General features: G+C 40.0%; 1 protein-coding gene across 2 annotated transcripts in view; it reads right to left on the bottom strand.

Moving 5' to 3' along the window:
- The window catches only part of POLA1 (DNA polymerase alpha 1, catalytic subunit), a 302,841-nt gene that overhangs the window by 141,463 nt on the left and 134,686 nt on the right, over positions 1-26,692 (bottom strand). For both annotated transcript variants that reach the window (XM_029930723.1, XM_029930724.1), the window contains 2 exons: positions 12,918-13,096; positions 11,073-11,204 (listed from right to left, as the gene is read on the bottom strand). In XM_029930723.1, coding sequence (XP_029786583.1) covers positions 11,073-11,204; positions 12,918-13,096 — 311 coding nt within the window. The remainder of the gene's footprint in view (positions 1-11,072; positions 11,205-12,917; positions 13,097-26,692) is intronic.

The raw sequence follows: 26,692 nt of genomic DNA, 5'->3' as shown, positions 1-26,692 counted from the left end.
GAGATACCATCACACCTATTAGAACAGCTAAAATAAAAAATGCCAACAATATCAAGCGTCAGTGAGGAGACTTAGAAACTGGAACTCTTATGCTGCTTGTGAGAATGAAAAATGGTGCCGCTACTCTCAAAAACAGTTTGACAGTGTCTTAAAAGAGTAAACATACACTTTTAGCCATCAAGTCTCCTAATGTATTTATGCTAGAAGAATGAAAACACAACCTCACACAAAACCCTATACACAAATGTTTATAGCAGCTGCATTCATAATCACCAAAAACTGGAAACACCTTTCAACGGGTGAATGGATCAAACTGATACATACAATGGCATAAGAGTCAGCAATAAAAGAAACAAACTAAGTGAAAGAAAGCATTCTTGAAGGCTGTGTACCAGAAAATTCCCATCTGTATGACCTTCTTGAAAAGACAGGACTTTAGTGATGAGAACAGATATGCAGCTGCCAGAGTTAGGAATGGGAAGACATGTGACTAGAAAAGGACAGCAAGGAGTCTTGGGGTCACTGGAATTACTTTGATTCTTGATTGTGGTGGTGGTTACAGGAATCTAAAAACTGTGCTAGAATTTGTAAAACAATAAACTCAGCTATATGGGTGGGTTGAAATGGATGCATATTTAGGGGGAAATGGATGCATATTTGAATATAGGAAAGTTAAGTGATCCTTGTAAGTGGCTCAATACCTAGGTCTAGTGTCTAGAAGGCTGGAACAGTGAAGGTAACTACTTGCGTGCTAGAACTGCTGCTACTGGTACTGAGGTTCTGTCTTCATGAACCATGCCAAGAAGTAATCAACTGAAGATATCACTTCATTTTCTTCTCCAAATCCTCATAGCTAAAATTTCCAATAGAAATGTCAGAAGTTTTTTCCAACATTCTTTGTTGGAATTGCCCCTAGTATTTCATTTTATATTCACAGATCAAGTACCTACCCCGCCCCCCCAGCTAAGCAAAGAAACACACACATTACAAAGTTTCATTTCCCACATCTCTGGGAATGGCTATACATTCACTATGGTGGATCCCAGATGGAAGAGAAGACCAGAAAATATGATGCTTTGTAAGCAAAAGTGGTACTCCTCAAGACAAGATAAAGTTAGCCATCTAAATAAACCGATTTTAAAAGTGCAACTCAAAGAAGGAGCATATGAGAATTATGGGAAGGAGGTATGGGTGACGAAGTGTTCTATATCTTGCTTATGGTAGCAGTTACACAACTCTGTGCATTTGTCAACATGCAGAACTGTTCATCCAAGAGTGAATTTTACCATATGTAAATTTAAAAATAGATTTTCAAAATGAACCAATACCACTCACCCCAAAAAGTAATATATGCTCATTGGTGAATACTTGGAAAACAGAAAGAGAGTGTCATATACTGTATGCCATTCAAGATCATGCATTTTTGAATAGTAGAGTTCAAAAAGTTTATTGGTATGGTTTCAGATTCCACACTGAAAATAACCTTTAAGAAACCACCACATTACAAGGTTTGGTATAGGGACAAAAAAGAATACCCACAATTAATGAAAAAGGCTATTAAAATACTCCTACATTTTCCAACTACATATCTGTGGTAAGCCAAATTTTCTTCATATACTCCCAACAAAATAACATATCCCAATTGACTGGATGCGGAAACAGCTATGAGAATTCAGCTGACTTCTAAGCCAGATAGTGAAGAGATTTGCAAAAAATGTTACAACGATGCTATTGTTACTAAATTATTTTGCTTCATAATATAGTTATTTTTCATAAGTGTTGTCACAGCTTATAAAAGAGTTAATACTTCGTAAATGTGTCAGTTTTAATTTAAAATCAAGTATATATGAATACATATAACCCACATAAATGAAACCACTTTGGCATCCTCAGAAATTTAAGTGTGTATAGGGTTCCACAGACCAAAAGGTTTGAAAACCACTGAGCTACATCATTGCATACACTCATCAGCATGAGAATCCAATCCGCTGTGAAATTTTAAGCAGTCCTTTCTTGAATCCAAGTTCTCCTTTGATTTTTCCTTGCTGATCAATGCCTAAAAGGAGTGGCCCTTGAGTATCACTAGACAGAAAGCTGTAGTAGAGAGAAATTATCCTCAGATGAGCTGTGACAGCATCCACATGCTTTCTAAGCCCTTAGTAGACATACAGGCATAGATCCTGGGAAGTCTGGGTTATTTTCCTGGCAGAATTCTTGGACATTCTTTGCTGGTGGATGCACACTGATGGCCTGCTATCCTGGCCAAGAGCTCCTGAGATCTGGGCTAGTAAAACATCTAGGCTCCCAGCAGCATGAAGAACTTCTCAAAGAGCCAAAGAGCCTGAGCACCAGAAATGTGCAGCAGAAATGAGGCCAGGGACCTTTCAGCCAACAAGCAGGACAATGGACTTTACAAAACCAGCCACCCTAAGACTTACAATATGCTGCGGCAGAGTAAAAAAAATTTTAAGGGAGTGCCAAGGGTCAGATGAGTTTTTAAAAACATCTTTTTTAAAAAAGTTTATTTATTTTGAGAGAGAGCGAGCACGCACAAACAGGGAAGGGGCACAGAGAGAGGGAGAGAGAAAATCCCAAGCAGGTTCCACAGTCTGTGCTGAGTCTGATGTGCTCAATCTCACCACTGAGAGACCATGACCCAAGCGGAAATTAAGAGTTGGATGCTTAAGTGATTGAGCCAGGTGCCCCCAGCTGAGTTCTGAGCAGGACAGAAACTTACTGCTTTTTAAAACCAAGCTGAGACCAACACACTAGAGGTACTGATAGAAGCATACAGTAAAGCCAGTCCTGACTTAACACGAAGCACAAAACAAACCAGCACCCATCAATTAGGAGGCACTGGTGCTCAAATTTTTATCAGTAGTATTGTTTTTCAGAATCCAGGCTTTGAGAATTTTTCTATGGTGTTTCTGAAAGGCAGCTAAATTAACTGTTTCATGAACAGTTATAGGGTTATTCCTTTTTAACACAAGACTAAGCCAGATGGGAGGATGTGGATATTCCTACCTTTATCCATTTCCACATGTTAACCACAACACATGCTCTCAAGGCAAACCAAATCTGAGAGACAGCCATTGTCTGAGGCACTCTCCTCCCTCTCTCGTTTACATGTGCAGCAGAAAACGAGTAGTTCTGTTTTGCTCCTTGAAGTCCAGAGGGTCAATGGTGTGAAAATCTCACTTTTGAAAGGTTAAATGAAATCTGTTCTGGTTCAATTTCTTACTCTACTACAAGACAGGAGCTCTAGATGACTGGAGTTAGACCTCAAGTAGAGTTTTTCCTAAATACACAAGGTTAGAGAAATCAAACTGAAGAAAGGAATTCTACTGTTTCAGCGCAAGCAGTTTGCTGTTTTTACCTGCTTGTTTTCAGATATTTGACAACTCCTATGGCATTTCCTCAGCACTTCAAAAAACCTCCAATTTTCCCTTCAGAGGAGGCGAACCATATCACAAGTTGCTGAAACCCCAGGCTTCCCTTCAGCTGCCGGCCTAGCCCTGTGCTGGGGGGCGATGATCAGCTTTGCGGACTCTCGCCCCCGTCAGCCCTGCAGCCTGGCCTACCCGCCAATGCTAGTGCCTGGGGCCTGGGCAGCCTCCTTCGCAAAGGGTGACTACAGTGAAGATGGCAAGCAACCAGTCACTCACGAATGGATGTCTTACCATATATAATGAACAGAATGCTGGACGGTCCCCAAGTACGATCACAGGCCTGATGCTATCATGACATTGGAGTCACTTGATAGCACCAATCTCTCTGAATATATCATGAATCCATTTCGTAGCATCGTACTGAGCACATATGAGGGTAGACACAATACCAGGTGGTGGGCCTCAAAGAAGTCGGGGTCTAGTGTCCTTTCCTAAGGCTCACTTTAGGACCCTACTCAACAGCACAGTGTGGCATCGTTCTGAACTGGATGGAAGAGGCAGAGTAACCAGGTGAGGAAAGCTTCTAAGGGACCCCTCAGGAGAATAGGCGGTGAGGCCCCAGCCCAGGGCCCACTCTCTGGGCGCACTCCAGGGGTGCCTGGGGAGCTCAGTCAGTTAAGCATCTGCCTCATGGTTTCGGCTCAGCTCATGATCTTGTGGTTTTATGGGTTCAAGCTCTGCACTTGTAGCACAGGAACTTGCTTGGGATTCTGTCTCCCTCCTCTCTGCCCCTCCCCAGTAGCACGGACACTCTCTCTCTCTCTCAAAATAAATAAATAAACTTAAAGTAATACACACTCCAGGCACTTTCTAAGCACTAAAGGCATCCTCCCAGACGGTCCTCAGTATGAACTTAGGCAGCAGGAACCATTACCATCATGTCACAGGTGAATGAAACTGCGCCCTGGAGAAGTTCGGCAACTAGCCCAAGTTACACAAGAGGCAAGCAACTAGACAGAACTCTGACCTAGGTGTCAGTACAAACTGCACGGTCCATTGTGAGGCTGGCAGTGGTGGTCTCAAAACTGACAGAATGATGTGCTAAACGATGTGAACATAATGAAAGGACAGGCAAGGGCCAGGGCTGTAACTGCCCCCATGTGGCCCAAAAAAACCCAGGAGGGAAAATATGCAAATGCAGGGAAGGGTACAGGCAAGGGAGGGAGGATGGCTTGAGCTCAAATCATGCAGGCAGCTTCACGGTCAGTCCTTAATAGACAACACTGTTGCCTGTGGTCAGAGTGCCTCAGAATTTGGCATGGTCCCGTTAGTTCCTCGAGATCATGCTCTAGTTCTGAGCCTTCCTGGACAGAGCTCACACCAGAAGGTTAAGATGAAATGAAATCAAAGATACAGAGGTGTTGTGATAAGTATAGAGTACACGTAAATGGTTATTCTATGAGGAACAAGTCAGGTGGCATCTATGGCTCCATTTGATCCAATATGCTTATGAGAACTCTTAAGAGCTAATACTCGTACCATAGTAAGCTGCTTTCGGCATGTCTCAGGGGATTATATTTGACCAATTATTCACTTAGATTTGTACAATAATAAATTTGCTTGCAGTGACCTCTACTCCAACCATACCAAATCCCATTTCTTAGACTTTTATGTGAGAGTGCACCACAGCATAGTAGCGACATGCTATACCTGAATGAAAAATCACCTTGCTTGATATTCATATTTAAGAAAACTAAGCCACTCAGGGGGCCTAGGTGGCTCAGTTCGTTAAGCCTCTGACTTTGGCTCAGGTCACGATCTCACAGTTTTTGAGTTCGAGCCCCAGGTCGGGCTCTGTGCTGACAGCATGGAGCCTGGAGCCCACTTCCAGTTCTATGGCTCTCTTTCTCTCTGCCCTTCCCCCTGCTCACACTCTATCTCTCTCTTTTAAAAATAAATAAACATTTAAATAATTAAAGAAAAAGAAGTCACTCACTAATAAACACACACTAACCCTCCACCAATGGGCCTGGGGCTTAGAATACCACATTTAAAAAATGTGATTGGTGACCATGGTGAAAATGTATGCTTGGCTTCCTTGCCAAATGGTGGGGAGCAAAAAGAAACATTAATTCTCACTCTGTTCTTTTTGTTTTGTTTTAATGAGGTTTAGGATGCGTTTTACGGACTCCTACAGAAACGGCCCTTCTCCCAGCACCACAGGGCAGCGTGGACTGTGCTGTGCGCGAAGCTGAATGAACGGGGTGGAGATCTACTGCTTCCTTGCGTGCCTTCTGTACCACTTGTAATTATGCTGTTAAGAATCTTTACAAAAAAGAAACCCAATTTATTCTTTTTAAATGTTCTAAATATAAATGCAGAGCCCAGGAAATAAACAAGAATTCCAGGAGTGCTGAGAGTTTAAACTGTTTGAACTAACGTACCTGCGACACTACTGCATATTGCAAGCTCTAACCTAAAAACAAACGGCCCGCATCACCACAGGTAGGAAATGAGAAATTTTGAGGGTTACTGAACACCGAATCTTTGCAGCGGGACAGGAGAGTTACTGAACGTCCCTGCATAGCTCTGCACCCCTCGGGCCCACCCGCACGCTACAGCTCTGTCAAGTGCGGCCGCACTTGAAGAGGGAGAGGCCAGAGAAATGAAAGTAGCCATGCTGGTGATCACATGGGTGAGGGTGGGAGGCTGCTTGCTCTCTCGTTTCTCAGACTTATTAATTCATCAAGTTCTGCATATTCCTCAAGAAATGCTCTTTCATCAGGCACAGTGGGACACCATGGATTGTGTTGTCTGTGACACCCAATGAGTACATATTGTGCTGGAAAAAAAATTTCAATCAATAGGTTAAAGGTACCTCCAACTCAATCCCTCCCTTAACATTATTTGTGGTGGTTATTAATTCTGTCTTCAAGAAATGCATATCCATTCCAAAATTAAAAGGGTTTTCTTTCTTTGCAAAGATGGGGAAAAAAAAAACCTCAGTTTACTATGGGTTCTTCACATACTACAAAACATCCCACCCCACTTCCCGGCCTCGTGCCATCTTCCAGAGGGGCCCAAGCCACTGCGCTGATGCCCGGCATCAGGGCTCAAGTGCTCCCTCCTCTACCAGGTGCTCACACACGTGAGCTTAAGAAATTCTCTGCATGATGACGCAGCTGACCCTGGACGTTATATTCGGAATTCCTCAAAAAGGTGGGTCCAAACGAGACTTTTTAAATGTGACTTATGCCACAATGAATATACTAAGGTGTCAAAAGGAAAAATCAGGGAAAGAGTGGGAGCAACAGAGGAAGCAAAGCAATGCATCCACCTTATATACAGTCAGAGCAAGACTGCTACCAGGACAAGGAGTGCGTCCCTGCATGATGCGATTTTGCACCGTGATAAAGAGATTTCGGGTCTAACGCCTCTTTGCCAGAGACTTTGGGGAAGAAAATAAATTAAAGCTATGAAGTTGCAGCTCAGCATATAATGAAATCAACAGTAACCAGTGACATAAAATATGGAAGACAGAATAACAAAGGACATTGTCAATGCTCTCATGACTTTATTTTCTGTGGCATTTTGTGTAAACCTGAGAATCTTGTATACTACCAATAAGCCTTCTTCCAGTATGACAGCACCGGTAAAAAGAATGTAAAGGAAACACATGCAAGTGTAACCTTTAATTGCTTCCTTCGGTTACTAACCACTAAAATACACACACTACTGAGAGCAGGGGCTGTGGCAGAGATCACAGGAGAACCACAGAAGAAAGCACAGCCCCTGTCCTCAGAAAGCTTCCTTTAGGAAGATTCTGAAACTGTAAAACCAACAGCAAATTTCTAAGGAATTCAATCACAAATTTCTGGTCCAAGCAACTGGCGGTTATCAAACGCACGGCAGTAACTAGTTGTTCAGTTATGTTTTCCCAATGGAGGGCCAGCAACATCTTTATGCTAAAAAACCACAGTGAAGTGCTGTTAGTAATGCAAGTCCTTTACAAGCGGCTAGAAAGACTACGAGGCTGGGGAGGGATCTGTGCGGTCCCACCCGAGCTCTAAAACCTGCATGAGCCATCAGGGAGAAGTTAGGAGTGGGTTTTAGTTGATGATGCACGTTCAGAAATGAATGGCTCTTTTAAGTATTAAAATGAGGGTTCAATGTATATTATAACTAATAGTACTTGAGATGAAAATAAATGACCCACTACACCCCTCCCAGGTACCAAGAGGGGTCGGATTTCCCATTTATGAGGAAGTCTTCGGGGTAGACAGCAACTCAACCTCAGACTCTCTTCTGTGGCTACTTCGTGGCCGGCTGAGGAGAACACTTCAGAAATGAACCAGCTAAACAAACTTCCCAGCAGCTCTTGACAGAGCTACACCTATTCTTCCCATTTCCAAAGCAGTGGAGAATTAATTACCAGTTCTATGGATCTATTGTAAGGATAATAGACTAAAGAGCTATCACAGACACATTTATTGTAAAAGCACAATCCCAAGAGTGTCTAGCGGAGGGCCAAAACGATTAACACAAATGCTTTGTCAGATCAAAGATAAAACCTGCACCGCCCAATTGAGGAATGAATTCGAACAGTGGGTTATCTTTCAAATTAACCAGGGCAGTTAGTGAGGAAAATTTCATGAAAGTGTAATTCTTAGCCTTTGTGAATCCACACAGCAGGCATTCTGCCAGCTGACAAGATGATGAAATTTTCATGCTTTAAAAAAAGCCCTCTTCATTTCCCAATTTAGATTAGCTAGTGTTTCTCTCTCTTTGTGTGTGTGTGTGTGTGTGTGTGTGTGTGTGTGTGTGTGTGTCTATTTGCTCTTCTGGAGCAGAATTTAAGGGGAGAGGAAACATATCAATTTTTCACTGTAAAATTGAGTCTTTCAAAAACATCCTTAAAAGCTCAGAGATATAGTCTTTAAATGGGCTTTTTATGATTTTCAAAAAAATACCAGTTCAATTTTAACTTTGTATAGAGGAACCAACAAGGACCAGGGCCAGAATCAACTATGAATTAGAGCTTTCTGTGATACCTCCAAGTCTTTCAATGTTTCCATCAGGTCCTGAGATAAAGTACTAGAGTTGTTTTCCTCCTAGGAAATTAATATATTTAATATTTGTACTCAACGCTTTTTATGTTTCTAAGGTACAGTGAAATGTAAATGTCCTAGGAAAGGAGAGTTCAAGAGATAGAATCACTGCTATATGGTGAAGAGAAATTCTGTATGGAAGTAATTGATATTAAAGCATTAAATGATATAGATTCTCAGGCAGAATTTTTATGTTTGTTACGCATTTATTCGGTCAGCACAATTTAGTCATGACAGAAACAGGGTGTGTAATTAATTTTTCTGAAAAGTGATTCAGAAGCATATATTGTTACCCTAACTTCTGTCCCTTTGTTGACAACCTGATTACTTGGTAACCTAGAACTATGCTCCTGGGCAGGCTACAGCATTTGGTCAAGTACCACACTCTTCCACTGTCTTCCTAAAGCTCCTTCCTTATGGAGATGCCTTCGTCTCTTACTGTGGGTTGCACTCTCCCTGCAATGATTCTAAGACAAAACTGAAAAACAGTATTGACTCTTGCTCTCAGTCCATGGAAAACTTTTATGCCCAGTGAGTAGTATTTAACTTGTACAATAGGAAAAAACTCTTTTGGTCATTAGCTTCAGAAAGCAGTCACTTTATCTCAGGACTTAATACCAATATCCTTAATCTCCAGCTGGATGGCCATTGCCACGGTACCTCAAACTGACTAACTGTCATCAGCGGCACTGGAGGCAGAATAACAAAACAAACTCAACACCACGTCCTTCTAGCAGCAGAAGTTCCTGTACGTCTGGGCACAGGAAAAACAGAACAGTCTACCAGTAAAGTAGAATATAGAGGTGTTTGAGCATTCTGTATAAAAGCTCAAATCCTGAGACTATTTAAGACATTGGTTCAGCGCGGAGCCATAAAAAGAACAAATAAACGGATTTCTTTCTCTCCCTCTCCCATGCAACTACATATGGCTAAGATCAACAAGCAGAGAAATAGGTTCCTAATTTTGAGGACAGTCCTATCGATCTTCAACTTCACGACTGATATTTGGGTATTTTAATTAGAAATCCCTTAAAAGAATCAATCAGGTGGACACTTAACTGGAGGAAAACTGTTATTTGCTGTTGAGACGGCTGGTAGACAAGACAACTAAAGCAAACACTACAGAAACCTTGGGTTAAATGTCTGGATGCCTATAAATAGGTAATTTAGTTAGAAAAATATTCATATAACCACCACCACCACCATGACCACCAGGCATACAATTCAATTAGAAATCAATCTTTCACTTAGAGCAAATTGCTAACTATATTATATAGAAGATTCCTTTTCGGTCTATTCTCAACTTAGTCAAAACAGATTGTCCTTTCTTAGAGAAGGCAAGAGATGAGTTTCTTTTAGTATTAACATTTCCATGGTAAAGATTTTGATAGACTAAACACTGAGAGAGAGCTCAGAATTCTTCCCTAGAGCCAAGAATCATGCTCTGCTCAATGAGGTCTGTAAATGAGGAGATGAATAGTTTTGATTTGGGCTCTTCATGCTAAATAAAGGCCTAACATTACATGTGCTGAACATTTCATCTACTGAGGAATGTGAACCCACAGATAACCTTTATTCCCATCCAACTGCTCATTAAGTGTGACACAGGATTATTCATTAAAAATGTTTCAGATTTCCCAAAATGTAGTCATAATTATGATTTTAAAAATACCTTCACACAAATCTACTTGGGTATTTTTGACAAATACAAATTATTCTACTCCAAAATCACAACACTCACACTCTATGTTTCTACTCTTCATCCTAATGATCTAATCAATTTTCATTTCATCAGTTCAATTTTAAAGAAGAAAATGCTGTATTATATGTTAACATAAGTAGAAATTAAAGGATGATACTGATCACGTCATGGGTCTTACCTAATAGAATCTGAGCATTTTTTTGGAAAGGCCTTGCCGATGTAGCTTCTTACAGTGATTTTCACGTAACAGAAATTTTGTTTAAATAACAAAAAAGCCTCATTCCTATGAAATGTTAAAACCAAAAACTTTCAAAAAAGCCTTTTTTTAATGCAGACAGCTCACTCACTGTTCTAGCATTTTTACTATATATTTATAAAATTAGACATTCTCTTTTAAATGCCAGATTGCATTTAAAGTTAAAATACGTTTATTTTGATTTCCATGGACAACACAGCTATGAAATGGTTTAGATTACCATATAAACATAAAGTCTTAGCAACTGGGAAGTTATTAAAATAACCAAACATGATGTTGTGACTCTACTTGCCAAAGACAGGAAATACTGATTGTTTTCTCGACTGGCCAAAGATCTGAGTGGCCATTTAATTTAGTCAACTTAGGTACCAATAACTAAAACATTTTCTGATAATATTCTCATTTCTCCTTAAAGCAAAATTCATTATTGAAAATACTGCTCATTAATGACAGAGATGTAATGTCCAACAGAAAATCAAATACTTTTTTTTCTGCAAAGTCACCTCAAAATTTGAGTTACATAAAAAAAAAAAACCCAATAATATAAAATCATACTGCTTTATTTTAAAACATGTACCAAACCTAAGTAAGCTGCATATGTAAGTGTGGATACTTACTTCATAGTACTTTTTAATGCAACGTCTAATGTCCATGATCAATTTGTTGCTCAGCTGTACCATAAAGGTCAGAGGTGAAGCCTTACAGTCAATGTTACTGCAACGACACAAGCTGGGCTCCATATCAGTTCCCTACAGAAGTCAGAACAAACAAATACACAAAAGGTTACTGTAAGGCCAGAGAAGGTTTTCTGCACTTAAAAGCTCACAAGTATTCATAATCCATTTTATTGGTGAGTTTTTATCGTATTTTTTCAACTACTGTCCTCTCAAAGATCCCGAGTCATAAGAACCTCCTGCTTTTTTGCCACCAGGAAAACTGAATATACAAACTCAAAGGTTAATACCCTGAAATCACTTGTTTTTTTACATTCAACATATGATAGACTTTATGGATAAAACAACTTTCCCTCTGAGAATACCAGTGAGGTCACACTATTGGAAATAAACATCCTTTTTAGAGATATTGATAAAAGTTTTAAATCTGTGCTTACTCATCCCAAACCTGAAGATAAGGCAAGTGCACTAATGACGTTAATTTGCTTTCACATTGGTAACTGAATTTTAAGATTAAAGATTACTGCAACAGAAAGCAATCACTTACTGTCAGCTTAGAAAACCTAAAATTTCTGTAACCTTCCCTCTCTACCACCCCTTCAAACGAAAAGTATTTGGGGAAGGGAAGGCAAGAAAGTAGAAATCTGAAAGAATGAACTATCAGTAGTTACAGAAAACCTCATTTTGTTTTGTTTTAAACAAAAACAAAGCAAATATAGCAAATATAATATATAGGAAAACTGTTGGGGTTTCTGGAGCATGTGTTTTCCTTCTTGATACTTAAACATCTTGGTTTCCTGCTCCAATCTGGTACATAACCCTAGCTGCCACGCTAAGCAATTCCAGGTGGAAGAGATTTTAGAGCTTGACATCGGCTCTTCCACAGCTAGCCCATCTGCAAGTCGTCAAGCCTCCATGCAATTAACTATCTTATTTACAGCTGTAATGAAGCAAAACTCAAGGATTTAGCAAGTATTGCTGATCTGTGTCTGCCTCTTCCTTGCACTTGCTTCCAAAGACTGCTTTGTTTTGATTCAAAAAAAATGCAAAACATCTGCTGTTTGTCCAAATTAACTTAAAATAATTACTTTTAATTTAGATAAAGGATGTATTTTCTTTCAGTTTCAAGGTTTTACACAGTTCTGCTGCCTACTCATTTGCCAATGGCTAGTACATGTAGAACACTGCAGCTGAACCAAGGAAACTGGCTAAGTTTCAAGTTCTGATCCAAGGTCAGTGATACATTTTTTGGCAGTACTTCTTGATAGGAATGTCTCCCTGTGACTTTTTTAATGCCTAACATGCAAAGACAGCACAAAAGATAATCAGAGTACCTTTGTCAAAAAGGAGGCAAGTGGGATGTGTAAAGATAAACAAAAATTTTTCAAAAACACTTAGTTCCCATTAACTTGATTTAAGATAAAGGCAAATATTGCTCTGAGACTTAATAAATTGGGGCTGGGGCTGGGGAATTACAGGTTACTAATTAAGGAATTACAATAAAAATACTTTAAGATACTTTAGAATTTTTAAGAGATTCCATTTAAAAACCAAGGCCAGAGAAGCCAAAAACAATATTTAAGCACATTCTACTAAGAGTTTTCAAGCAGAAATGAAGTTGTGAAGACAGATTTCAGACGATGGTAAAATTCTTTAAGCACATGAAAGCAACATTTCCCCCCTTTTTCATATATACGGAGTGGGGAGGAAAGGCCTCTATGCTACTTGGTTAACAAAATGAAAAAAAAAAAAAGAAGAAAAGAAAAGAAACAGAAAGAAACAACTAACCGAACCATCGAAGACACTGTCGTAAATATTCTCCGTCCCACATGTGGGACACGGACATTTGAATCTGTCACAGTCCCTGTACTTCTCCTCATCTGTGAGCTGTGCCGGGCCACCAAGTAGGGCATCATTCTCCTCATCTTTATGATAATGATGAACTCTAAACTGGGTGGAGTCAAGTCCTATTAAGGTAAAAGAAAAAAGAACAAATTTAGGAAGGTACAATTATTTCAATTCCTGGATACAAAAATGACCCCAAAGAAGAAAACTCACAAAGGAATGATTTTAAATTCATGCACACACATACACAACCATTTGAACTCAAGACAAAGGCTCACATCACATGGACAACTGACTTCTCTCTTTATAAAAGATTACTTTATTAAATAAAACAAGCAAACTACGCTAACACAATGCAAATATGCCCCCAGACGTTTGGGTTCAGAAACAACTACTTTTCTATAGGATGGTTTTACTATCTTCTTAAAGTTCCAGTGAGAATCTCAAATAAATGTGCACTGTTATTAAGAAAATCTCTTAAAATCAAAGTATCACTATTAAGACTGAAATAGAGAATAAAAATCCCATTAAAGAAAACAAGTTCTGTGCTATTACAACTCCTTCAAGTGCAGATACAAGTGCTAACCCTGATTTCAATGCAGTGGTCGATTCCATCTTGGCTCAGTAGTTAACAGCATGTAGGGTGCAATCTAATTCAGTGGTTAAAATTCAGTAGCAGCATCTGAGACAAAACGCGACATGGGTTTTTGGTGTTCTGAATTCAGAAATTTAAAATATGTGCAAAAACAATGGATCTACACATTCTATAGGCCAAAACGTTCCCGACAATCTTGAAACGAAATATGCCTCCCGTGTTTCAATCCAAATGACACAAGAAATCAATCGATGCATAGGATACACTACCTAGTTTCCACAAACTATTTAAAGAAACATTTTTAGGCCAATTTAATTTCCCTTTGGTCAAAGCATATCTGTCAAAATCTACTATTTGCATTTATACTTAAAGATAATTAATACACACTATTTTAAAATATTTTCCTGAAATCACCCTTCAATGTTTTTACTGTTTTTAGTTTTTATTTTTGAAAGAGAGAGAGAGAACACGAGCGGGGAAAGAGAGGCAGAGGGAGAGGAAGTCACAGAATCTGAAGCAGACTCCAGACTGTCAGCACAGAGCTGGACACGGGGCTCGAACCCATGGACCACGAGATCATGACCTGAACCGAAGTCGGATGCTCAACTGACTGAGCCACCCAGGTGCCCCTTGAAATTACCCTTTAGCATAGCAATCCCTAAGAATTCTAGGCTTTTTAGAAACCTAAGGAAAGTTATCATCTTTATCTTAGCATAAAGGTAAATAAAATAAAAGTCACTGAGCAAAAAGTTGAAATACCAAAAAATACCTGCAAACTGTTTTAACTCTATTAACAACTACATAAGTAGATAATCAAACAGCTGTATTCAGAATTCAGTGACAAGATCTTAAATCCTGTTTGGTCATTTTTCAAGAGACATCTACACTTGAGGCTGACGGACACAATCTACAGGCACTGAACAAAGAACAGTAAGATGGGAACTTTGGGTCTCAATTTTCTCACCTGTAAAATGGAGGTACTGTCACCGACCAGGCACTTTTGAAGTTTAAATCAGACATTGGAGGACAAACCCCTTTCAGTAGTGCCTATCATGTGATAAGCACTCAATAAATATCGTATGAATGAAAAATTAAAATAGTGGATGAACATCATTTAATCTAGACAATATTCACTCAAGATTATGTATTTGGAAAAATATATGGAGGACATGTTCATACTGCATAGCAAGTTAACAGCTGTTCTGTGTAGGACTTAATCAAAATGAGCATTTCCCAACATGATCATACAATAAAAACATAGAGTACACATTAAAAACAACTTAAGGGACACCTGGGTGGTTCAGTTGATTAAGTGTCCAACATTGGCTCAAGTCATGATCTCACAGCTCGTGAGTTCAAGGCCCGTGTCAGGCTCCACGCTGACAGCTCAGAGGGTAGAACCTGCTTTTGGATTCTGTGTGTCCTCGCCTCTCTCTGCCCCTTCCCCACTCACACTCTGTCTCTGTCTCTGTCTCTCTCAAAAATAAACATTAAAAAAAATTAAAAAAAAAAAACCTTGAAAAAGTATTCTTGATTAGAGACATAAATTACTATAACCTAGGTCACTGAGCCCCAAGACTCATCATACATTTTTTGTTTTACAAATTACCTAACCGCTAAGAGAAACGGAAAATTAGTGAAGAGTGAGGGAAGATATACTTTTGGATTCTGTGTATCCCCGCCTCTCTCTGCCCCTTCCCCACTCACACACTCTCTCTCTCTCTCTCTCAAAAATAAACATTAAGAAAAATTAAAAAAACAACAACTTGAAAAAGTATTCTTGGTTAGTGACATAATTACTATAACCTAGGTCACTGAGCCCCAAGACTCATTATGCATTTCTTGTTTCACAAATTACCTAACCGCTAAGAGAAATAGCAAGTTCGTGAAGAGTGAGGGAAGATATACCTTGCCATTTAAAGACAAAGAGGGGCAGAGAAAATGAAAGACCATGCCTGGGAACGAGTCCATTTCTTCTCTGAAATGAACAGTAACTGTTGTAAATTCCTTACACTCTATTTGTGAATCCAAATGTATTCACATGTCTTGCTTCATTAACAAATATGAGACAGGAACTTCACCTTTTCTCTGATGGTACCATCGTGTATCAATTTCTCAGACCAATACTATTCAAACAGAAAGGAAAAGAAAAACAATAAAGAAAGGTTTTCTCAACAGCAGGCTTCTTTCACAATCCAAAAATCAAAGAGTGAAACAACAGTGGTCTCATACGTGCAAAAAAACCGACCAGCCTGCAGCAAGGAAGCAGGGAAAGGTCTCCCAAAGTTTCGTTTATTTTAATTTATATTAAGTTAATTTAATTTTAGAAGAGTGAGAGCATGTGCGAGACCGGGAGAGGGGCTGAGGGAAAGAGAGAGAATCTCAAGCAGGCTCCAAGCTCAGCATGAAGCCCAACGTGGGGCTCAATCCCACAACCTGGGATCATGACCTGAGCTGATACCAAGAGTGGGATGCTCAACTGACGAAGCTGCCTAGGCACCCTGAAATGTCGACTTTGAATGTCCAGTTCCACAGACAATCCTTATCTACCCATGGCAATAACAAAGCCAAGTGGCATGGCTAATTACTTCAGATTTATTCCAATGCTGAATTTTTTCAAGAGAAGGGGCTTCATCATAGCATTCTTGGTCATAGATCAATGCTTTATTTTAAATATATAAAAGGAGAAGACTCTCTAATTACCTGAAAGTAGTAGGTATATAATGATCCTTGTACAAATAGCACGGATATAAAAATGTCATAAAAAAGTAATTTTCCTGAGTGGACAATTATAAGTTCAATAGGCACATTACAGATGGTTAAATTAAATCTTATCATAGAAACATGTAATGTCACGTTAAAAAATAAGGATCACTGCTGCTAGAATCTTTCTTTTAAAGGTCAAAATCTAGGCTTCAACAAGCCCCAGACTTATTCAACATGTGGATTAATTTTTACAAACCTTCACGGAATTGTCAACAAGCAGCTTATTCAAAGTTTCAGAAGACTTAAAAGTTTTAGTGCTTATACCATAACTCATTAAGGCTGGCGTGAAACAGGAAAAAAAAAGTATCTGGTGCTGCCACCTAGAGGTAGATTCTGAAAATAAGTCAGGCAGAGAATAGGATAGATACCATATGTTTGCATTCATAGGTCTAACAGGAGAGACCTGGCAGGGGACCATGGGGAGAGGAAGGGGGAAAGAGAGCAGGGGAGAGTGAGGGACACAGATCAGGGGAGACTACTGAATACTGAAAACAAACCATGGACTGAAGGGGGAGGGGGAAGGAGGGAGGGGGTGATGGTCATGGTGGGGGGCACTTGTGGGGAGAAGCACTGGGTGTTACATGGAAACCAATTTGACAATAAACTATTAAAAAAATAAAAAATAAAAAGAAAATGTGCAAAATAGAGCTGCTCCTTTTGGTAATTATGGTCCCTGCAAAATCAAACACTTTTGTCAGATATGACATTAAAGCAAAACCTTTATGATTAAAGGTGTTATATACATGGTGTAATCAACATTAAATTGCTCACCATACAGTAAGTAATCATATTTGTCTTTGAGGAAGGGATGCAAAACTGATTTCCAAATTCCTCATCTCTTCCATTGAGAGCTTTCACTGAACAAGGGGCTTAAAGAAACAAACCCCATGCTCTATTTGAGAAAAGGAACTTCCACTTTGATTAGCTTCTGACAGGTAACCTCGAACACCTGGTCCAGTAGAGAGTAAGGGAAAGAATAGCCTACGTGGGTCTCACATGGGTTATCTGGGGGAAGAGCAGCCGTGGTTCCCCCCGAAAGAAGCAGAAATGATGTGTGCTTTCATTCAATCCTGTGACTGGTAGTGAGACAGTCAGACTATTTTTCTTGGACTGGGGGCGGGATGGGGAGGACAAAAGGGAAAGTAAAATGAAATTAAAATACTGTCATTCAAAATTAGACAATTTATAGGATCTCACATTATTTGGGCAACAAGATCAAAAAGCTCTCGTGTTTCAGAAAGTATTTATAGAAAGTAACATCACAGGCACTGGGTGGATGAGTTCAGCAGTGCTGTTTTTTACTTAAGATCACCATATTCTTAGCACACACATCTCCAACGTGACTTGTAGCACAAAATTAATTTCTCTACCATTGTACTTTCTAAACATTGTAAGCTATACCTACTTTTAAGAAGGTTCACGTGCCCCCATTTCTAAAGAGTATTTAAACTGTTCTGAATTCAAGGCATTTAGTTGAGAGGTTGATGCATTGGACCAAATAATTTTCTCCGTCCAAAAGACAAGGTCTCTATTAGTGCAAATGCAAATAATTATAGTAAAGCCAATGTCCATACAAGTGGGGAAGAGGGAAAAATCCTCATGAATAAAACTCCAAATGAGTAAAGAGAAAAACTGATATGCCTAAGCAGTTGTCTGTAATAATTATTTAAGCTGCTAATAATAGAATTCTGCTATAAAACTGTTTCCTAAAAATTTCTTTTAGGAAATAAATCATTTATGTTTTGCACAGATCTAAGCATTCATGTATCTGGACTTCTTAGAGAACAATACACAAACTGAGTATTTAGTATGATGAAAGAAAAATACTGAATGAATTTTTAAAAGGTGAATGCTACATCCATAACAAGTCTTATACAAGAAATTTCATAGCTTTATTCAAAATAGCCAGAAATGAAACAATCAAGATGTCCACCAACAGGAGAATGAAAAAATAAACTTGTGTAACCTGCCATGGAATACTACTCAGCAATGAAAAAGAATGAGTGCTGTGAAACACAAGATGGGTGAATCTCAAAACTACTCTAAGTGTAATTACTCTAAGACAATTTATAGGATACAGTGTGAGAGATCATTTATATAAAATTCTGAAATAGGCAAAACTAACCTAGGGTAAGCCAAATCAGATGAGTGGTTTCTTTTGTGAGAAGGGATGATGACCGGGAAGGAAAACAAGGCAACATTCTGGGTGATGGAACAGTTCTGTCTTGATCAACAAAATATGTGAGACTCTTAAGATATTAGCATTTCACTGTATGTAAATTATACTTGAAAGAAACCATGCCACACAGAAGATGTGTATCACATATATTTCCAAAGGACTCACATTTAGAATATATAAGGAATATCTGGAAATCAGTAAGAAAAAGACAACTCAACAGAAAAGTATACAAAGACTTCAACAGGCACCCCACGAAAGGAGATACTCAAAAGGTCAGTAAGCATGTAAACAGGTCCTCAACTTCATTTGTCATCAAAGAAATGCAAATTAAAGTCATGTCATAACGCCACATTAAATGGAGAGGACTCAAAACACCAAGTATTGGCAAGACTGTGGGGCACTTATACACTGAGAGCAGGGACTGTACATTAGTTGAACCACTTTGGAAAATCAGTAGAACCTACTGAAGCTGAACATATATGATGCCTCCCGTGACTCAGCAATTCTCCTAAGTATATATGCACCAGAAACACATGCAATTGTTCAAGAGAAGACATGTGCAAGAATGCTCAACAGAGCACTATTCATAACCGCCCAGCTGCGGGAACAATCCACAGGGGCACCTATACCAGAGAGTCATCAAGTGCAGAATATTCACACAGTGAGATGCTACACAGGAATGAAATACAACCATGTGGACAAATCTAATAAACAGAATATTGAGTGCAAGTAGCCAGACACAAAGAGCAAAGACATGGTTTATGTCATATCCAAAACAAAACAAGAAAACCTCCATGATGTCAGAAATCAACATAGTAATTTTCTGGGGGGAGTAGAGGATAGTTTGCCATGAGGGGGCTTCTTCTGGGGATGTAGTAACACATGTTTCTTGAGCTCTGGGCTGACTACACTGATACGTGTTTACTTTGTCAAAATTTATCAAGCTGTTCAGTTAGGTTTTGTGTGCTTTTCTGAATGTATGTTATACTATCAGAAAATTCAGGTTGAAAAGGGTGAGAAAATGAGTACTAAATATTTATGCTATCCCTGTAAGTTTGTGTACAAATGTGTTAGATTCTAATCTTCTCAAAGATGTACACACCATCACCTAGGAAGCAGTATTAGCAAAAACAGAAAGAAAGTGAACTGAAATAGGACCAAGTCTTTAGCTCTACCTACCACGTTACAGGAAATACAGGAGGCAGAAGAACATGTTAAAAGATACCAGTAGGATGCAACTGGCAAAGTCCAGGATAAGGAAAATTCTATAGGACAAAAACCTCCCGTTTCTTAACAGGTAAAGTGGATGGATGAAGAAAAAAAAAAAAGAGGAGATTAACTGCCACATGGACCAGACTACATTCCAATTTAAACAAGGAGGTTTTTAATCTTTTTTAAAGTTTATTTATTTTTGAGAGAGACAGAGAGCACATGAGCGGGGAAGAGGGGTGGAGGGAGAAAAAGAGATGTCAAACAGGCTCTGCACTATTAGAAGACCTGAATGCAGGGCTCAATCCCAGGAACTGTGAGATCATGACCTGAGCTGAAATCAAGTTGGACACTCAATTGACTGAGCCTTCCAGGCGCCCTTCAAACAAGGAAGTTTTTAAAAGTGTATCCTTAATACAAACAGGGAATACAAACACTTATTGGATATTTGATGGAATGAAGCAACTGTGGGTTGTTGGTTGGTTTTCTTGTTTTTGTTTTTGTTTTACTAGTGGTAATATTGTAGCTGTGGTAAAAAGGGGAACCCTTATCTTTTAAAAATGTAAAATGCAGTATTTACAGGTAAAATTCAACGGTGTCTAGAATTCACTTCAAAATAATTATAATAGGTATAAAAAAAAAAAAAAAGAGGAGCAAGACTGTCCACAGTAGCAGATGGTTAAAGCTCGGTCACGAGCACCTGGGGGAATCTTATGCCATTCTCTCTACTTCTGAACACTTTTAGAATTTTCCATAATAAAACATTGTAAGAATTCTATAGATCCAATTTCAAGATTAACAACTATAAGCGGCACACCTGAAACTGCCTTCCATAGTAACAGTAAACCTCTCGGGAAGACGAATGGGAAACTTGAGTATTTTTAAAAAAATAATATCCAAACCTTTGGGTCAAATAAACCTGCAAGATTTTTAATGTCCTGCAAAGATAACTCCCAAAATTGTGAGTGGAAGAAAAATCATGATATGTAGCACCCTCATGACCTCACTCAACTGTTTTAATGCCTTTGATGACAGATCTAAATGTGAATTCTAACTTAATGAGATATGTACCTCTGGGCCGGAAAAAACTCTAGAAGTATTTGTATTTTCTTTCCTATTTTTAAACCTGAGAAAAAATTGTAAGTATATGCTGAAAAATATTTGGAAAATAAAATAGCACAAAATAACAGACCAAGCATTGCTGCTTTTACAACAAAGGCCTGTTCTCCCTGGCTACGCTGGTCCGTATGGTGGGGGGCGGGGGGGTTAGGACAGGCAGCTGGAGGTCCCTAGGCTGCCTTTTCAGAAGTTAGGAATTGTTTAACCATTTTTTTCTTTCTCATTTTGTAAAAACAGTCTATTTTTTAATAAGAATATTACTTTTCCTAGAAGGAAGCTATAATCTACCACCTTCACACATTTCTCTCTTATTCATATATGTATATTTAACATAGTTTTAATAAAGTTTAAAATAAATAAAGTTTAAAATAAAGTTTAAAGCTGTGTTCAGCTATTCTCATTTTTCACATCTTAGTCATTTTTCTGTAGGCTACACAGTATTGGTAAGGGTCATTTTAAAATGATGCATCTTTCTGGGGCACCTGGGTGACTCAGTCAGTTAAGTGTCTGACTTCAAGTCAGGGCATGATCTTGTGGATGGTGGGTTCGAGCCTCGCACTGGGCTCCGTACTGACAGCTAGAAGCCTGGAGCCTGCTTGGGATTCTGAGTCTCCCTCTCTGCCCCTCCTCTGCTCACCTGTTCTCTCTCAAAAATAAGTAAAAGAGTTAACTATGGAAACTATGTGAGGTGACAGATGTATTTATTCCCTTGATCTTAGTAATCATTCTACAATGCATATGTATATAAAATCATCACTTCGTACACTTTTAATACATTTAGTTATATGTGTCATTTACTACTCAATAAGGCTATAAATTTTTTTAAATTGACCTAAGTTATAAATGAGAGAAATTCCTATTTTCCTCTGGAAACTCCAAGTGTTACAAAGCCAGAAGAAAACTAGTCTTAGTGATTATTTTAAACACGACTCAGAGTCTGGCTCCAAGTTCCCAGGGATCTTTGCTGGACTAAGGTGAGCAGTGTCACTATAGGCCCTCATATGCCACGTGGAGTGGCTAAGACGGCATGGGTCACTGCCGTGCAGGTTAGGGTCACCGCCGTTCAGCAATGGGCTGGAAGAACTAATGAGAGGTGGCAACAGGCAACCAATATCGAGTCCGCAGTGGCCTCTCCAAAGCACAGTCCCTTAATGCCAAATGCCAACACTGTCATAAACTCTTCCCTGGTGGTCCAAGCTACAAGTGGTCTAGGCGTCCCCTGAATAGCTATAATCCTTTATTTTACCTCTCTTGGGACATGTACTGTGCTATCCACTAGACGTCCCCACCACGGAGAAATAGACTAAATAGCCTGGGCTATAATGTGAGTAAAGGAGCCAGGGCTTACTGATCTACACATTCCTCACAATGCCCATCATGATGCTGAGCCCAGCAGTCTTCAACATTAATATAGTCAATGAATGCAAAAGTAGGCTGGGAGCATGATTCATTTGATGATGTGATGGAATGGCATGCCATCCTGGAAGAGGTGGCCCTTATTAGCTGATAAGATAAAAAACTACTTTGCATTTGGTGTGATCTTACTTTTAACATTTATTAATTATGCTATAGGAAATATTCAAGATTTGCAAATGATGGTCACATATGTACATTCTTGTAAGAGCTTAATCATGAAAAAAAGCAAGACTCTTAGATCAACAAAGTAATACCCGAGGCACCTGCTGGTAACAGCATTCTACTCCCAGCCATGTATACTTTTTCCACCCCCTACCCCACAATCTTTTGTAGGCCTGTCAAAGGCATCCCTGACATTGCTTGGCCTGCTGTTGCACTTATTTCTTGGATGTTACTGGATGCTATCTATTGACAAAAAACTACCTTCTGTAACCTGGGTGGTATATGGGGCCATTTTTTAAAAGGGAATTTTTACTTTCTAAGTGAATCCAGGAACACACTCGGTTAACTGTATTGTGCAGTTTTAAACACTACTTTCAGAGATTAAATTCTAAATTCTCACGTTCTTCAAATATCTTCACTTTCTCAGGACAAATGAGAAAACTGCCCAGATAGCCACATGCCTACAATTTAATCAACGGCCACGAAGAAATGTACTTGACAGCTATTATACAAATCATTGCTCATTGGAGCAAAGATATTACAAGTACTTTATACAAGAAATAAATTTATTATAAGGTGAATTTCAAGGATGAACTTTAGACTATTCTTATCATTTGCCTGTTTTGTTAGGTACAGAAGACTATTTGGATATTGTAGCATACTGTGAGTATTTCCTCTACAGACTACAGAGAGCTTTCATTATAACAAGAGGGGGAAAAAAAAAACCCTATGGTCTGGAGAACAAAAGCTAAGAGTTCCAAGTTTTCACGGCCATGTTTCCCATAGGGCTATTGTGTAAGAAGAGTAAGACTGTATTTTCTATTCACAGATGGAAAAGAGTAAAATTTTGCTTTATTTAAGCCCAGTAGCAATAATCTTGCATGAGTTTCAGAAAAATGATACATATTTTACTGTGGGATAATGAGGACCATTAGTTATTAGAGAGAACAAATTATTCTCTTTGAATTCAACACACTTATTCATTCATTCATTTAACAGACTATCCTCTCTCCTTCTCACTAAAATGGCCTTCCCATACCGATCACCTGGCTATGCAACGTGCCACCAGATGGATTTCAGGAGGGATCTTGACAGGGACAAACAGTCGGAGCGTTTCCAAAATGAAGCCACAGAATAAAACCAACACTTGATGCTTGCCTTTCATTTCAAGGAAAGCAGTATAAAAGCAATAGAAAAAGAAAAAGGTAGTTGAAAAAAATACTTGCACTCCACAAAAGAGTCTTAAAAATAAAAAATCATGAACTTAATAATTTTCCTAAATGAAATTATGCCATTATTCCTGATTTCTTTGTACTAACTAAAAGGACAAAGTATCAAACTTCACTGAAGTTTCAACACTGTAATACATTTCATTAATCAAAGATAAAAACTACATTAAAAGCAAGAGAATTATTTTATGTCTGTGATTAGGCAGTTGGAGGGCCTGTATTTTATGTATACATTTGTACACTTCAACTTATTTAACAGTGTCAGTTCACTAACTGCAGTTTTTTTCATATAAAGAAAACAGATTTAGAATTTTTAAAACAAATTACAGTAATTTTATGCCTACGGCTTGTACCTCTTAGAAACCATGCACCCCCTTACACTCCCGTTACTTTCCCACCACTTCCCCACCTCCTCCCCTCTCCTCCGCTCTAAAACCACAGGCTAAGTGAGAACTGCTAACAGGGTCCTCAAACCTGCTGGTGGTGAAAACAGCCACCCTGGTTTTCGGGGGGGGGGGGGGGGGAAGGAGAAGGACAAAGGACGAAGATGAGAATGTGGCTCCTGCAGAGGGCAGGGAGCAAACACTGGCAGGAGCCGCCCGCCTGGGGAGCTCCCACGTTTTCTACAGACCTTTACAGTCAACCTTCACAGTCGATGATGGTATTTTCAGTCCTGCACTTCACGCATGTGGACCCCCTATGGGCAAAGAGGAGGAGCGGAAAGGACTGAGGGTTTCTCACTAATGCAGGCAGAGATGTGGACAGCGGCTGGTGACAGCAGGAGCTGCACTGGGACAAGAGGATGAGCAGGGGGTGAGGGGACAGCACAGTGAAGACAACTTCAAACTTCACAGGCCTGAGGCTAAAGAACCGCTGTCAGGTGGCACAAGATAAAAAGTAGAGGATAAAAAGGTGAGTCGTAGCAACTCCTTAGAAGCTGAAGACACAGATCCTCCAGTAGCTCTGAGGGGCTACCAGGCACCAACAGCTGGCGGGTGATGGGCTAGGAGAGACGGGGGCTGGGTGGAACTGTGCCCAAGTACGGAGGGCACTCTCTGTGCCCTGAGATTGGTCAGTAATAACATGGACCCTCTGAAGACGGGACCCATAGGACTACCAGCTTAAAAATAATTTGCAAAAACTAGATCCATAAGGCAGCCTGTGATCACAGGGCAGCAGCGATTAGGATCAAGTCTGTCTTTAATCAAGTCAAAATCTGTCCACTGCTTAATTTAGAACTATCTTAAGTACGACCCCAAAATCAACAACATCAGTCTGGTCCCCTCAGGGACCAGGGCTGAGACGTGTGAGCGGGTTATCAGGGTCCCCACCAGGCAGGCTCCACCACACTCTCCTCAAGGATCTGCACTGACCTACATGTCACTCGGGAGGTGGTGCATGTCCCATCTACTCCTGCTCAGTGCCAGGCCACCAGGAAATCTCACACCAGGGAAGAAAAGTGTAGCAGTTAGCGTCCAGACCAGCTCCGTGGTGAGGTGGCATAAATGAAAAACTGGGAGATCTCTTTCAAAAAATGGTTCTGCTCGGGTGTTTTTACTGCCTATGTTTGGGAATGGGTGCAGTGGGGAGAGGAAGGAGCGTGAAGAAGATGGAATTCCTGTGCCTTCACATCCACACCAGTCACTCCTGCTTGAGGACCTGTGTCATAGCCTCTCAGAGCTAAGAACAGGTAGCAGACGGCGGCGCAGTGGCTAAGGGCACAAGCTGGGTTCACAGAGGGCTGGGTCCCAATCCGAACACAACCAGCCCCTTTACTAGCTATGCGACAAGACGGCGTTAGTTTCCTGAGCCTCTGCTTCCTTCTCTGTAAAATGGAGCAAACACATCAGACCCTCATGAGGTTGCTGGGAAGATTAAATGAGAGAATATACAAAATGCTCAGTACAGTATCTGACAGAGTAGCACCCACCGTGGAGGTGAGAAAGAAGGAAGCTAAAAAAACCACCGTGCACTTAAACGCCCCTCCTCCCAGCTGAGGATTTATAAACATCATCACATACAACTCAACTCTGAGAACACATTATATGATGACTTGGGTAGCAGATTTTATCTTCCTAATTTTGTTCTGCTTAGGCAAGTGTCGAAAATGAGTTTCTACTTCCCGAGCAGACACTGGTGGAAGAGCGGAGGCACACCTGGCCTGCAGAAGCTCAGGCAAACACTCAGCAGGGGCCGGATGGCACACATGTGACCTCCTCATCCACCTGTCCGATGCCAGGCTGCACGTGCCCAGTGAGCACTAACCCCGTATAAATCCTCCGGACTGGGCGAGCACGGCCAGCTTCACGCCGCTGCCTGGCAGGGGAGCGGGGCGCGGCTGCTAAGAGCACCTCCCTGGCTCCAGGCCTGAGCGGAGCGTCCCCTGTGGGGCAGGCTATTGCTCCTCAGAGCTACTCCACCTGGTGACGCCGGAAACTAAGGCTTAGAGCAGGGTTCAGAGGCTTGCAAAAGCCACAGACCTTGTGAATCGCAGAACCAGCACGGAGACCCAAGTCTCTATGATATCAACGCCCATGTCTTAAGTCACACATTTCAATGAGAAGAGGGGAAGAATTTTCCATGAAGCAGGGACAGAATGAGCAATGCCACATCAGGGGGACCCTAAGTATACCGGTTCAGAAATAACGCTAAAAATAAAGGTTGGAACCCAAAGTTAGAGTCTACAACTGCCAGATTAAAGACCGTGAGATGTCAGTGGCACCTGGACTTCACTTACAGATCACAAGGCGTCATCTAAGGACTTCATTAGGCAGTATTCTAAAAATACTCATCTTTGCGTACAATGGGAAGGAGAGCAGACATCTTAAAGCACTGTAACTCTTTACATGCTTGCCATCTAGAAATGAAGTCAGAGCAAGTAACAAAATACATTTCTAAGCAGGAGATGACAGTGGTGACACAGGAAAATGTGAAAAAACAGAGGTTTCAGGATTGACCAGCACCTCCCGGGATGATGAGAAATTAGGAATTGGCTCATTCCTGGAAGGTAACAGCAAGTCTAGTTTTCAAAGAATTTAAAATA

Source organism: Suricata suricatta, chromosome X (assembly GCF_006229205.1).
Source record: "Suricata suricatta isolate VVHF042 chromosome X, meerkat_22Aug2017_6uvM2_HiC, whole genome shotgun sequence".
In the NCBI taxonomy this organism is placed as follows: domain Eukaryota; kingdom Metazoa; phylum Chordata; class Mammalia; order Carnivora; family Herpestidae; genus Suricata; species Suricata suricatta.
The sequence above is the reverse complement of the archived record's forward strand: the minus strand, read 5'-3'. Positions and strand labels throughout refer to the sequence as shown.